Source organism: Staurois parvus, unplaced genomic scaffold (assembly GCF_062004578.1).
Source record: "Staurois parvus isolate SC_StPar_1 unplaced genomic scaffold, SC_StPar_1.0 ptg001468l, whole genome shotgun sequence".
Classification (NCBI taxonomy): Eukaryota; Metazoa; Chordata; class Amphibia; order Anura; family Ranidae; genus Staurois; species Staurois parvus.
In genome coordinates, this window is record NW_028319264.1 from 347,253 (window position 1) to 360,585 (window position 13,333).

General features: G+C 42.6%; 1 protein-coding gene across 12 annotated transcripts in view; it reads right to left on the reverse strand.

Moving 5' to 3' along the window:
* Nucleotides 1-13,333, reverse strand: part of PICALM (phosphatidylinositol binding clathrin assembly protein) — a 198,037-nt gene that overhangs the window by 110,275 nt on the left and 74,429 nt on the right. For all 12 annotated transcript variants that reach the window (XM_089662407.1, XM_089662414.1, XM_089662412.1 and 9 more), the window contains exons 3-6: nucleotides 10,995-11,070; nucleotides 6,540-6,642; nucleotides 2,388-2,481; nucleotides 944-1,055 (exon numbers count right to left, since the gene is read on the reverse strand). In XM_089662407.1, coding sequence (XP_089518533.1) covers nucleotides 944-1,055; nucleotides 2,388-2,481; nucleotides 6,540-6,642; nucleotides 10,995-11,070 — 385 coding nt within the window. The remainder of the gene's footprint in view (nucleotides 1-943; nucleotides 1,056-2,387; nucleotides 2,482-6,539; nucleotides 6,643-10,994; nucleotides 11,071-13,333) is intronic.

Sequence of the window (13,333 nt, forward strand, 5' to 3'; positions counted from 1 at the left end):
CTGTTATTTAGTACCACAGTCACAGCAGTCACAAAAGTTTTATTATTGCTCACTGTGTCACAACAGTCACATTAATTCGTATGTACCATATCAAATAAGTTTGTATACTGTGAGATACCATCTGCATACTGTAAATATTATAGAGCGCCGCATTTGTATTTTTTATTTATGGCACATACATACTTACATTGGACCAGCATGGACTATACAACCATGCAAGTATGTATGTACCTACCACAGTGATTTCCAGCTTCCTCTTCGGGTATGGCACATACATACTTACATTGGACCAGCATGGACTATACAACCATGCAAAAATAGCTATATCTGGAAATCAGTTTCGGAAAGCTAACAGAAATGAATTTTGAGTCCATGAAAGCGCTCCAGAATAATCTTCACTCACATGCTTATCTTTAAATAAAGAAATTGTAAAAAAAAAAAACAACAAAAAATTGAAACTTGAACTTGAACAAGCAAGGCTTCCCTATTCAATGGCCAGAATTCTGGCCATTAGAATGCATTGACGCGCACCAATTTGCTTTTATGTAAGCTAAAGTGCATTTTTTCACATTTGAGCATTTTTTTTTATGCTCAAAAAGCTCCTCTGCGGTTTTCTGTCTGTTAACTCCCCTGCCACTAACCTCCTGAAAACACCTATAGTGTGCATGGACATAAAGGCTAACATGGAGGGGAGCTAACAGGAAGAGAAAAGTAAAAGCTCAAACGCCTGTAGGAGCAGCTTCTTTGAGCTGCAGTGTGCATGAGATCCAAGAAGCCCACATGATTGCTGCATTTACTAGACACCTCTGCTAAATGCATTCATGCGGCCTCACACTGCGTAGAATTATTTACACTGATATCACTTGCCGAATGAGAAAATATCTGCCCTCTGGTTTTCTGCTATGTAACAAGTGTTACAGAATGACAAATCAGCTCTATTTACCTAACAGATTAATTATCCCTTCATTGTATGCGGCAAACAGTCTGATGGCATCCTTGAAGAGCAGCATGAAAGCAGCATTAATGACTCCATTTGTCAGTTCGTTGGCATTTACCTAGGAGAGAGGGAAAATGCAAAGCACTAAAAACATGGAAAACAAAAAAGGTGGATGCTTGAATGGGCATTGCCCGACTGCCAAAAGATCCAAAATACTAAAAGACTTTCAACGCACGCACGCACGCACACACACACACACACGCACACGCACCCGAACTACCTTAGCAGGCACATTTTATAACTTCCGAAATTCAAATTTTGAAAAGGAATAGAAAATAAAAAGTACAGTGGCTAAATGGTTAGCACTTCCACCTGTCAGTACTATGGTTGTTGGTTCGAATCCAAACTATGGCACCACCTGCCTGGAGTTTGCATGTTCTCCCTATGCCTACGTGGGTTTCCTCTGGATATTCTGGTTTCCTCCCACACTCCAAAGACATGCTGGTAGGTGAATTAGATCCTGTCTTAATTGTCCCTAGTATGTGTATGTATGAATGTAAGTTAGGGACTTGAGATTGTACACCCCTTGAGGGTTAGGGACCAATGTGAATGTACTAAATATATATGTAAAGCGAAGCGTAAATTGATGGCGCTATATAACTACCTGTAATAAATAAGCAGCAGCCAGACATCGCCAGTCCCGGCTTGATTTGGGGGATCTCAGGCCAAAAACCTCGTACACAGCCAACCAAAGGCTCCTCTGCAATTGGCTGGTAAAGGGTATCTGCCTTTCTATAGAAAGCTAAAACATGTGTAAAGTGGTTGTAAACCCTTACCATACACCCAGTGAAGTGACTGGCCTCAGGTGATACACAGGGATTAAACAAATCCTCCCACATAAATTGTACTTGTTTTCTGTAGTTCTCTTCTCTAAAGCCTATTAAACAAGCACAGATCAAAGGCTTTTTCTTAGCTCCAGCAGACAAGGGGCAGGGATCTGTTACAGAGATCACAGAATAGAGCAGAGAGCCAAGTGTAATCTGAGACCTGAGCAGGGAGAATAGATACAACCCCCTCTATATAGTCTCATAGGAAAACATGCACATCTGAGGCCATCAATAACCTGCTGTCTGCTGGAGGGGCCAGGGCAGTCTGCTGGAGGGGCCAGGGCAGTCTGCTGGAGGGGCCAGGGCAGTCTCCTGAGATTCTGTGGTCTCAATATAACCTGTCAGAAGTGACTAATGCAGACAACAGAGGGCAGAGAGAGAAGACAGAAATCACACTTGGTGCTTTGGACTGAGGCTAGTACATTCTATAGAGGGATATGCGCTGTTCATTTTTCCATTTCAGGGGTTTACAACTACTTTATGTGGCCACTCATCCTGCCTGGCTTCCTATTAATAGTGGAAAAACCTGCAGAAAAGTCTAGATTTAGGTATATTCTACTCACATTGAAATCAAGCAGGGCATCCATTTGGTTCTGTATAATGGGCATTGTCTTTAGCAACTTTTCTGTGTTCATTGTTCTCATGACGCCATCAGCCCTAAAAACAAAAACATAATATAGCAGGATTCAGTACAGTTGCACTTTTATGGGTTTTTTGTTTTTTTTTTTTTAAATGCAGACTGCTAAAAAAGCACACATGCATTCCAGTGGGCCTATCTTATCGTGGAAGTGGAGTTTACATTCAGAATATCTTTTACTGCCAGCAAGTCAAATGAATATTATGCAGCTCTTACAATCTGAAGGGCCGGGGCAGAGGACGGTATTCAGCTACAATCACTTGGGTACACTGTAATAACAATGAGGGTCCTTGCAGGAGCCACTGTCAGTCAAGCTGTTCAGACAGTCCCAGCAAGAGGAGATCCACTAACAGGTAGAGGACACCGGCAGGATTACCAGGTATTTATATAGAAATTAAAGCCTTTAGAAATAAAAGGGCAAAACACAGTGCACTTTATTAAAAAGCCAGCCACTGGTAAAGGACAAATATTTGGGTTGACAAACACTTTTGCAGAATACCGAAGGAGAAAAAAAAATACAGCTACAGTGCGTGCAACTGGTAAATTTTAAATCTCTGCACTGAGCTAACTGCAGTCTCCATTCTTCATATTAAGTGGACATCCACTGAAATAGTGTCTCGCAAAAGTATTCATACCCCTTTTCTACATTTTCTCATGTTACAACCAAAAATGTAAATGCATTTTATTGGGATTTCATGTGATAGACCAACACAAAGTGGCACATAATTGTGAAGTGGAAGGAAAAGGAGAAATGGTTTTCAAAATTTTTTACAAATAAAAGGGATGCGCTAATTAGGTAAATAATACAAAGTGAATATAAGAAAAAATATATATACAAAATAAAATAAAAAAAAAGTTTAAAAATAAAAAATTATGCAAAAAAAGTGTCCATAAATAATGTCCAAAAAAGATTTTTAATTAACGTCCACACTATGTTTAGAACCTCCACCAAAAAAAATGTTTTTAAATCACCCAACCAAGCTCAAAAAATAAAATAAAACAAATACCCTTTTTTTTGCTCTGGGCAATATATAACAAATCAATTCTTGAATACAACACTGTGTAAATCAACAAACAAATTTTCCTCCAATGAAAAATATTACTGTGTGAATCAACGAACGAATTTTCCTCAGATGAAAAACCACCATTCAAGGATACAGCAAGGATATATCGCAATCTGATTCTTAGATGCGAGAAACGAACTAATTTTCTTCAGATGAAACTCCACCATTCAAGGGTATAGGTAATTTCCAGGAATATATCTCACAACTCTTTCGTATATTTCCATACCATAGGGACCATGTTTAAAGGCAAGCAAAAAGAATCATGGTGCAGCAAGTTTTAAAATTGTAACAAACTTTTTAATGAACGAATAAAACTCACAAGTCAGGTGTCTCCACCGACACCAGTTTTACAAGCATGTGTTTAGGCAATCGTGCACAAACGTATCTTCGTTTGCTCTGGATCTCCTCCTCTCACATCCAAAGAATGTCTCAGGCGTCAGCATCCAGCAAGCCACGCCCTACGCGTTTCGTCACGACGTCCTCACAGGAGGAGGACGTTCCTCATTGGAGGAAAATTTGTTTGTTGATTTACACAGTATTGTATTCAAGAATTGATTTGTTATATATTGCCCAGAGCAAAAAAAAGGGTATTTGTTTTATTTTATTTTTTGAGCTCGGTTGGGTGATTTAAAAACATTTTTTTTGGTGGTGGTTCTAAACATAGTGTGGACATTAATTAAAAATCTTTTTTGGACATTATTTATGGACACTTTTTTTGCATAATTTTTTATTTTTATTTTAAAAAAACTTTATTTTATATTGTATATATATTTTTTCTTATATTCACTTTGTATTATTTACCTAATTAGCGCATCCCTTTCATTTATTTGTTTAAGCAAAAAAAAATTTTTATTTTTTGAGTTGGGAATTTGCTGCTTTGGAGTTAGAGGGTGTGGCGCCTTTCTTAAAAACACTTTGTTTTTTACAAATAAATCTGTGAAAAGTGTGGCGTGATTTGTATTCAGCCCCCCGCACTCAAAACTTTGTAGAACCAACTTTCGCTGCAATCACAGCTGCAAGTCTTTTTAGGGATGTCTGTACCAACTTTGCACATTTCTGCCCATTCTTCTTTGCAAAATAGCTCAAGCTCTGTCAGATTGGATGGAGAGCGTCTGAACAGCAATTTTCAAGTCTTGCCACAGATTCTCAATTGGATTTAGGTCTGGACTTTGACTGGGCCATTCTAACACATGAATATGCCTTGATGTAAACTAGTGGTCTCCAAACTGCGGCCCTGGGGCTGGATATGGCCCTTCACCTGCCTTTATCCGGCCCTTGGAGCACTATTCCTCCCACTTAAACGACACACTATTCTGCCAACTGATACCAACAATGGGGTACCATTTCACCCACTAACACCAATAATGGGGCACTATTCCTCCCCAATGATAGCAATGGCAGGGCACTATTCCTCCCAATCATACCAATGATGGGGCACTATTCCTCCCAATGATACCAATGGCGGGCACTATTGCTCCCACTGATACCAATGATGGGGCACTATTCCTCCCAATGATACCAATGGCGGGCACTATTCCTCCCACTTATACGAAACACTATTCTGCCAACTGATACCAACAATGGGGTACCATTTCACCCACTAACACCCATAACGAAGCACTACTCCTCCCAATGATACCAATGGTGGAGCACTATGCGATGTTTACTCCCACTGATGCCAGGAAAGTATGCCACAGTCCAACCCTCCTAAAGTTTGAAATACAATAAACTGGCACTTTATTTAGAAGGTTTGGGGACCCCTGATCTAAACCATTCCATTGTAGCTCTGGCTGTAGGTTTAGAGTCGTGGTCTCGCTGGAAGGTGAACCTCCGCCCCGGTCTCAATTCTTTTTCACACTCTAACAGGTTTTCTTCTAAGATTGCCCTGTATTTGGCTCCATCCATCTTCCCATCAACTCTGACCAGCTTCCCTGTCTCTGCTGAAGAAACGCATCCCCACAGCATGATACTGCCACCACCATGTTTCACGGTGGGGATGGTGTGTTCAGGGTGATGTGCAGTATTAGTTTTCCGCCCCACGTAGTGTTTTGTTTTTAGGCCAAAAAGTTCAATTTTGGTCTCATCTGCCCAGAGCACCTTCTTCTACATGTTTGCTGTGTCTCCCACATGGCTTCTCGCAAACGGGACTTCTTCTGGCTTTCTTTCAACAATGGCTTTCTTCTTATCACTCTTCCATAAAGACCAGATTCGTGGAGCGCACGACTAATAGTTGTCCTGTGGACAGATTCTCCCACCTGAGCTGTGGCTCTCTGCAGCTCCTCCAGAGTTACCATGGGCCTCTTGGCTGCTTCTCTGAGTAAGGCTCTCCTTGCCCACCCTGTCATTTTAGGTGGGTGGCAATGACTTGGTAGGTTTGCAGTTGTGCCATACTCTTTTCATTTTCAGATGATGCTCTGTGAGATGCTCAAACCTTGGTATATTATTTTTTATAATCTAACCCTGCATTGAACTTCTCCACAACTTTATCCCTGACCTGTCTGGTGTGTTCTTTGGCCTTCATGATGCTGTTTGTTCACTAATTTTCTCTAACAAACCTCTGAGGGCTTCACAGAACAGCTGTATTTATAATTAGATTAAATTACACACAAGTGGACTATTTACTAATTAGGTGACTTCCGAAGGCAATTGGTTCCACTAGATTTTAGTTAGGGGTATCAGAGAAAAAGGGGGCTGAATACAAATGCATGCCACACTTTTCACATATTTGTAAAACATTTTGAAAACCATTTATTATTTTCCTTCCAATTCACAATTATGTGCCACTTTGTGATGGTCTATCACATAAAATCTCAATAAAATACATTTACGTTTTTGGACGCAACATGACAAAATGTGGAAAATTTCAAGAGGTATGAATACTTTTTCAAGGCAAAGTAGCAACTGATTGACAAGAGGCACTCTAACTGTAGAAGGGCAAAAACAGGCGTATTGAATGCTTCACCTTTATTACCTATCAAAAAGCGTCAATCTCACCCGTATTTACAGAAACTTACCCACGCTTTACTTTGGTGAAGTCGAAAGCAACTTGTCTATAAGAGACTGCCTTCTCATTCAGGTACCGGCTATAGCGTCTTATAAAGGTGGACATATCATAACCTGGAAATGGTAGAAGGTACATCAGTTAAAACCAAACTCAAAATCTGCCAACTATTCAGCGTAGATTTACAAAACTGCAAACTAATAGAAAAAAAAAAACCAGATGGAGTAACCTATATGGGAGTAGCTCCACCTGCCAAAAGGATTTGCATTTCTGTCTCACTCAGACCTGGGCAAATTGCTCTCCACCCCTCACCTCTTCAGTCTCCGCCCGTATCACCCACCTACTGAACGACATAGACTGGATGTCGCTCCATTTCCTCAAATTGAACCTTTCCAAAACCGAGCTCTTAATTTTCCCCCCAGCCCGCGACCCCCCACCCATCCTCTCCATCACGACCAACAACGCCACCATCAGTCCCACCCTGCAAGCCAAAGTCCTAGGTGTCACTCTAGACTCAAACCTGTCCTCCCAACCCCATGTCCAATTGCTGGCAAACTCATGCAGGCTCCACCTCCGAAACATCTCCAAAATATGTACGTTCCTAACCCCAGACACTACTAAACAACTCGTTCACTCCCTTATTATCTCACGTCTGGACTACTGCAACTCCCTTCTCACCGGCCTACCCCAACACAGGCTATCCTCGCTTCAGTCTATCCTGAACTCAGCGGCCAGACTCATCCACCTTACCAACCACTCCGCTTCTGCCGCCCCCCTCTGTCATTCCCTCCACTGGGTCCCGATTGCCCAACACATTCAATTCAAACTACTAACACTGACATACAAAGCCATTCATAACGCTGCCCCAAACTACCTCACCGACCTGATACCCCAATACCACCCAACCCGTACTCTTCGCTCCTCACAAGACCTCCTACTTTCTAGCTCCCTGGTCTCCTCCTCCCACGCCCGACTGCAGGACTTCTCCAGGAATTCTCCCATCCTCTGGAACGCACTACCCCAATCCATCAGACTGTCACCTACCCTCCTCACCTTTAGGCGCACCCTGAAAACCCATCTCTTCAGGGAAGCCTACCCCACCCTCACCTAACAGCCGATCTCCTCCACTCCTCCTGCCACTCCATCCCCCACAGCCACTTCCTCCTGTACCACTATCCCCTCCCTCCTAGATTGTAACCTCCAAGGAGCAGGGCCCTCAAACCCCTCGTGTTTTGTTTTGTTACTGTATTGTCTCATGTTCTGTCCCCCACTATAATGTACAGCGCTGAGCAAACCTTTTGGCGCTATATAAATACTGTATAATAATAATGCTGTAATACAATTGCTTGCATTGTATGCAGTTTCAATGCTGCTCTATTGAACTCAATGGGTGAGTTTGACAAACTGTGTTGCTCGTCAAACTCTGCAGTCCAAGTTAAAAATGCTGTGGTATGTGAACTGCCCTGTCCTGTCATTTTACAGTTCGGACAGGCTGTAAAACCATGGCTCAGCCACCAATTTTTTCCACTCCCTGACTACCCATCTGAAAGAGACCTATTTCATGAGCAGTTGTATCTATTATTCCTAGTGCCAGCTGTTGGTTTTCTGTATGTTTAAATACTTGCAGATCTCCCAGGTCCAAAATTAAGTTCAGACCTCCACAATAGTCCCAGTTTCTCATGTGGCCCATTAGGAAAATGAATTGCCCCTGGCCTAGCTGGTTCTGAGATTTAGACAGGTCCAACAAGAGGGGAGACCCGACTTTCCACTTCTGCAGTTAAAGGGTTAGATCACCTTTTCTGCATAAAATGAAAAGGTTATAACACTTCACACCTTCTAAGTTGATGATCTGTCAGTCCAAACACAGCTGCCATGGCAGTCCAGGGATTTAAAATCCCTGCTCTTCCCTTCTTCTCTGTGCAGCGCTTCCAAAACAGATCAGAACATTACTGGATTTGACCAATCAGAATCACTCTGATTCAACCTGGAAGCCCTGCAGAAACAGGAAGGAGATCAGCAGTGATTTCAAATCCTCACACCGCTACACAAGCTGCGTTGGCACTGACAGCTTATCAGGGCTGGGGAGGGTGTAGGGTGTTAGATTACCTTTTATCTTTAAATTCTTTGGAAAGGACTTCTTACACTTTAACAATTACAGGTCTCCTCTACACCTTCAGACTCATCTCTCTTCTCTCTCCTCCTATCAGCATGCTTTCTGCGCTGCAGTACAACAGATCGGCTCTTTTTTCTGGTTCTACCTCCCCCACAATGAGCTCTACTGTACAGAAATCCAAGAGGCCAATACAAAGTCAAATTCAGGTTCTTACACTGCTTGCATTAAAAAAATACATTTAATGATATTGACACAACACATCGTTGCATTCAATTTCATCTTTAAATATGCCTGGAGCTCTGTTTTAAGAAACACAAAAGAAACAAAACAATTCAAGTTGTCAAATGTACCCTTTTACAGTTTTGCTATTTATATCATTTGACTTTTTTGAGCACATCCAAGACCCACCAGTTCACATTTCCTTCTGTTAGTCGGTTTGTTTTGTCCCAAACATATCTTTATAGAGAAAAGGTCAGTTAGGGAAACTGGCAATTAATAAAAACATCTGTGTGTATAAAGTGCAAGTGTCTCAAAGGGCCTGTATATACAGTTGCAAGAAAAAGTATGCGAACCCCTTGGGATTACGTGGAGTTTTGCATGAATTGAGCATAAAATGTGCTCTGAACGTCATCTAAGTCACAACAATAGAAGAACACAGTCTGCTGAACATAATACTACACAAACATTAGATGTTGCCATGGTTTAATTGCACATAACATGTAAACATTCACAGTGCAGGGAGGAAAAAGTATGTGAGGCCCTAGCTTAATGACTTCTCCCAGAGCTAACTGGAGCCAGGAGTGAGCCAACCTTGACTCCAATCAGTGTGATGATATTGGATATGTTGCTGACAGCTGTCCTGCCCTTAAATAACACACCTGTTTTGGGTTTACTGGTTTCAAGAAATACTGTCTGATGTGAACCATGCCTCGCAGAAAAGAGCTCTCAGAAGACCTACGATCAAGAATTTTTGACTTGCATGAAGCTGGAAAGGTTACAAAAGTATCTCCAAAAGCCTTGATGTTCATGTGTCCACGGTAAGACAGACTGTCTACAAATGGAGAAAGTTTAGCACTGTTGCTACTCTCCCTAGGCGTGGTCGTCCTGTAAAAATGACTGCAAGAGCACAGCGCAGAATGCTGCATGAGGTAAAGAAGAATCCCAGAGTGTCAGCTAAAGACCTACAGAAATCTCTGGCACATGCTAACATTTTTGTTGACACATCTACAATGTGACAGATGAAACCAAGATTGAGTTGTTTGGGAAGAACACACAACACTATGTGTGGAGAAAAAAAAAGGCACAGCACACCAACATCAAAACCTCATCCCCACTATAAAACATGGCGGTGGGAGCATCATGGTTTGGGGCTGCTTTGCTGCCTCAGGGCCTGGATGGATTGTTGTCATTGATGGAAAAATGAATTCCAGAGTTTAACAAGACATTTTGCAGGAAAACGTATGACCATCTGTCCGCCAACTGAAGCTCCGCAGAGGATGGGTGATGCAACAGGACAATGACCCAAAGCATACAAGTAATTCAACAAAACAATGGCTGCAACAGCACAGAATACGCCTTCTGGAGTGGCCCAGTCAAGAGTCCTGACCTCAACCCGATTGAAATGCTGTGGCATGACCTTAAGAGAGCGATTCACACCAGACATCCCAAGAATATTGCTACACTGAAACAGTTTTGTGAAGAGGAGTGGTCCAAAATGACTCCAGATCGTTGTGCAGGTCTGATCTGCAACTACAGGAAACGTTTGGTTGAGGTTATTGCTGCCAAAGGAGGGTCAACCAGTTATTAAGTCCAAAGGTTCACATACTTTTTCCTCCCTGCACTGTGAATGTTTACATGTTATGTGCAATTAAACCATGGCAACATCTAATGTTTGTGTAGTATTATGTTCAGCAGACTGTGTTCTTCTATTGTTGTGACTTAGATGACGTTCAGAGCACATTTTATGCCCAATTCATTCAAAATTCCACGTAATCCCAAGGGGTTCACATACTTTTTTTTGCAACTGTACCTGCAGCAAATGCCAAAACGTTGCTTCTACAGCCAGAGCCTGGATCTTGATAGGCCACACTCTGCCGTGTCTAGGTTAATACCCGTTGTCCCCCACAGAGTTCTACTGGGCAAACAATATGACAGGCTGACTCCCAGTCCACCAGGAAACTACAGAAAGAGGTGGAAAAGCTTTGAAACCATCACAAAATGCCAAAGCTTTCCTTGTCAGGAGGCGTATTCGGCTATAACGGTCCTGGTGGGCAAATCATGTATATGAACCTCTAAGTGCCCGCACTGTAAATCTACAGCAGTCATTTTACGGTAACACGGACTATCAAATCTTACCTTGAAGTCCACTCTTGTCCAAAAAATTGCTCAGATTGAATAAAGTATTCCGGGACGCAAGATACTGGATGAAGCGCTATAAAAAGAGGAAAAAAATAAAATAAATAAAAGGAATGAAAAGCATGTTAAAATATGTTATCAGTAACACCCTACTCCACCTTGGCAGTACCTTTTTTTATTCTTTTTAAAGCCCAATGTGACGGGAGTGACTTTGGGTGGGGGGCCCATGGAACACAGCTCACTTTGGAGAGATGGGGACCCCTGTCTCAGCTCCCCATATCCCTCTTATGTGTAAGTCACCCTGTGCCTGTTAGGGGTACAGGGTGATCTGTGCTAATATTGGGGTGGGGGTTGTGGATTGTTTATTGCCATGTGGTTGCATCCCATTGTTGTATTGTGTCTTACTTGGGAGCAAACTATTATGGGATGTATGTGTTTGTGTATTGGCTTGGTGGGGGGTCTCTGCTGATGTGTCTCTTGTTGCTAGATTTGGTTTGCCCCGCCCTGTATCCTTATGCAGGGAGGGGAAAATTGTTCCCTTGAATGTATATATCTTGTGTCTTGTTAAAATAAAGCAGTCTATTTCCTTGTTTAATACAAGACTGGTCTCATCTAGTCTCGTATGGTCAGCGGTGGTGTCCGTGGATCTGTGTTCTGACAGGGAAGCGGGAGTATAACGGAAACACCCTAGTGCAGTCAGGGCCCGGTTCCGTTATACCCAACACCAGGATATATGTACGGCATCAGCATAGGTGAGGACAGGCGCATGGACCTGGGTGGACAGGCTCTGCATCGCGGTCTAAGCATCCTATGCTGCAAACATGTCAAACTCAGCCACAAGGGAGAATCTGTAAGACCGATGTTCTATTCACTTCCTCTAGGCTGCCAGCACGCAGCTCAGTGGTGAAAATAAAAATGAAACAAATGGCTCAGCTCAATGAAGAGGACTGTACACCCCTGTGAATGAGCCCTACGAAGCATCACTTTTATTAAGGCCCCTGTCATTCCCAATAAACGCATGACCCCATGGGATGCCAAGACATGGTGTTCTGGAGCCAGTTGCTCCGAGACTGGTCGCTGAAGTAGCATTTCTCATTTTCATAAACATATGAAGTTAATTAAATATGGAATGTACATATCTGGAAAGATGCGGGACTCTAGTACAGCTAGGATTATGCTTTAAGTGCAATATGAATAATATGATTAGCTTATATGTGCATAAAAAAAGAGTTAAGGACCACCGAATCATGGCGCCCAACATCAGTTAGTGTGCATATGAGGAGGAAGAGATGGCGAGTGTGTGTACTGGCACACAATTAAGCTGTGTTCACTCTATCAAGTGGCAGTAACTCACCTTACGAGCAATGGTGTGCTATGGTGTCATTCATTGTGAATGACACCTAAAGTAAGTGTGTTGGTCACCCGAAAGGATCAGGTACGATTCTGGCCATGCTGGGGTGCATGTATTGCAAAGCATTAAAAATGAATGGGATGTCTTAACACACACATATATATATATATATATACATACACATAAATATACATACACACACACACCTTCCTTTCTATAAATACAGTTTTATTATTAAACAGGTTTTATATAGCGCCAAAGGTACAATTCAATACAAGAGGGTCATTTGTAGGTGTCAGGAATGGACTGGCCAGCAATGGTGGGACTCACCTGCCTTATGAGCTGCAGTACCAGGGCTGGCCAGCGGGTGCTCCCAGCAATCAGAGACTCAACCTTGCAGCCAGTCAAACACCTGGAACTGATTATACTGGTGTATTTAAGGGATGGCCAGACCTGCAGACTCTGCCTTGGTGTGTGTTTCTCCTGGGCCCTGTATCCTGTTCCTGCTCCCTGTTCCTGTCTGATTTGTTGCTGACCCTGCTCTGATCCCTGGCTTTGTCTGACCATTCTCCTGCTCCTGATCCCTGGCTTGTCTGACCATTCTCCTCTGCCTGACCCTCTGTACCACGCTGCCCGCTACCTGCTGAACCTGGCTTGTGACCCCGACCATTCTCCGCTTGCTCCCCCTGTACCTACCTGCCCGATTGATATTGACCCGGCCTGCCTGATGACGCTTGCATTGTATGTACTGTTATCTGTGGGTGGTTTGGTTTGGTTTCTTTGCACTGTGTTATGTTTTAGTATTGCACTGTGTTTATGTTTGTATTGTTAGTGTTAATAAATTATATTGTTTATAACATATCTGAAGTCTGCGTTTCCCTGCGTCAGTCACACACCTCTGGTCATACCCGGGAGCCCTGACATTAGGCCTTTTCACTGTAACCACAGCCAACATGTTCGGTGCTTGTGCTACTTCTTTTCTATTATC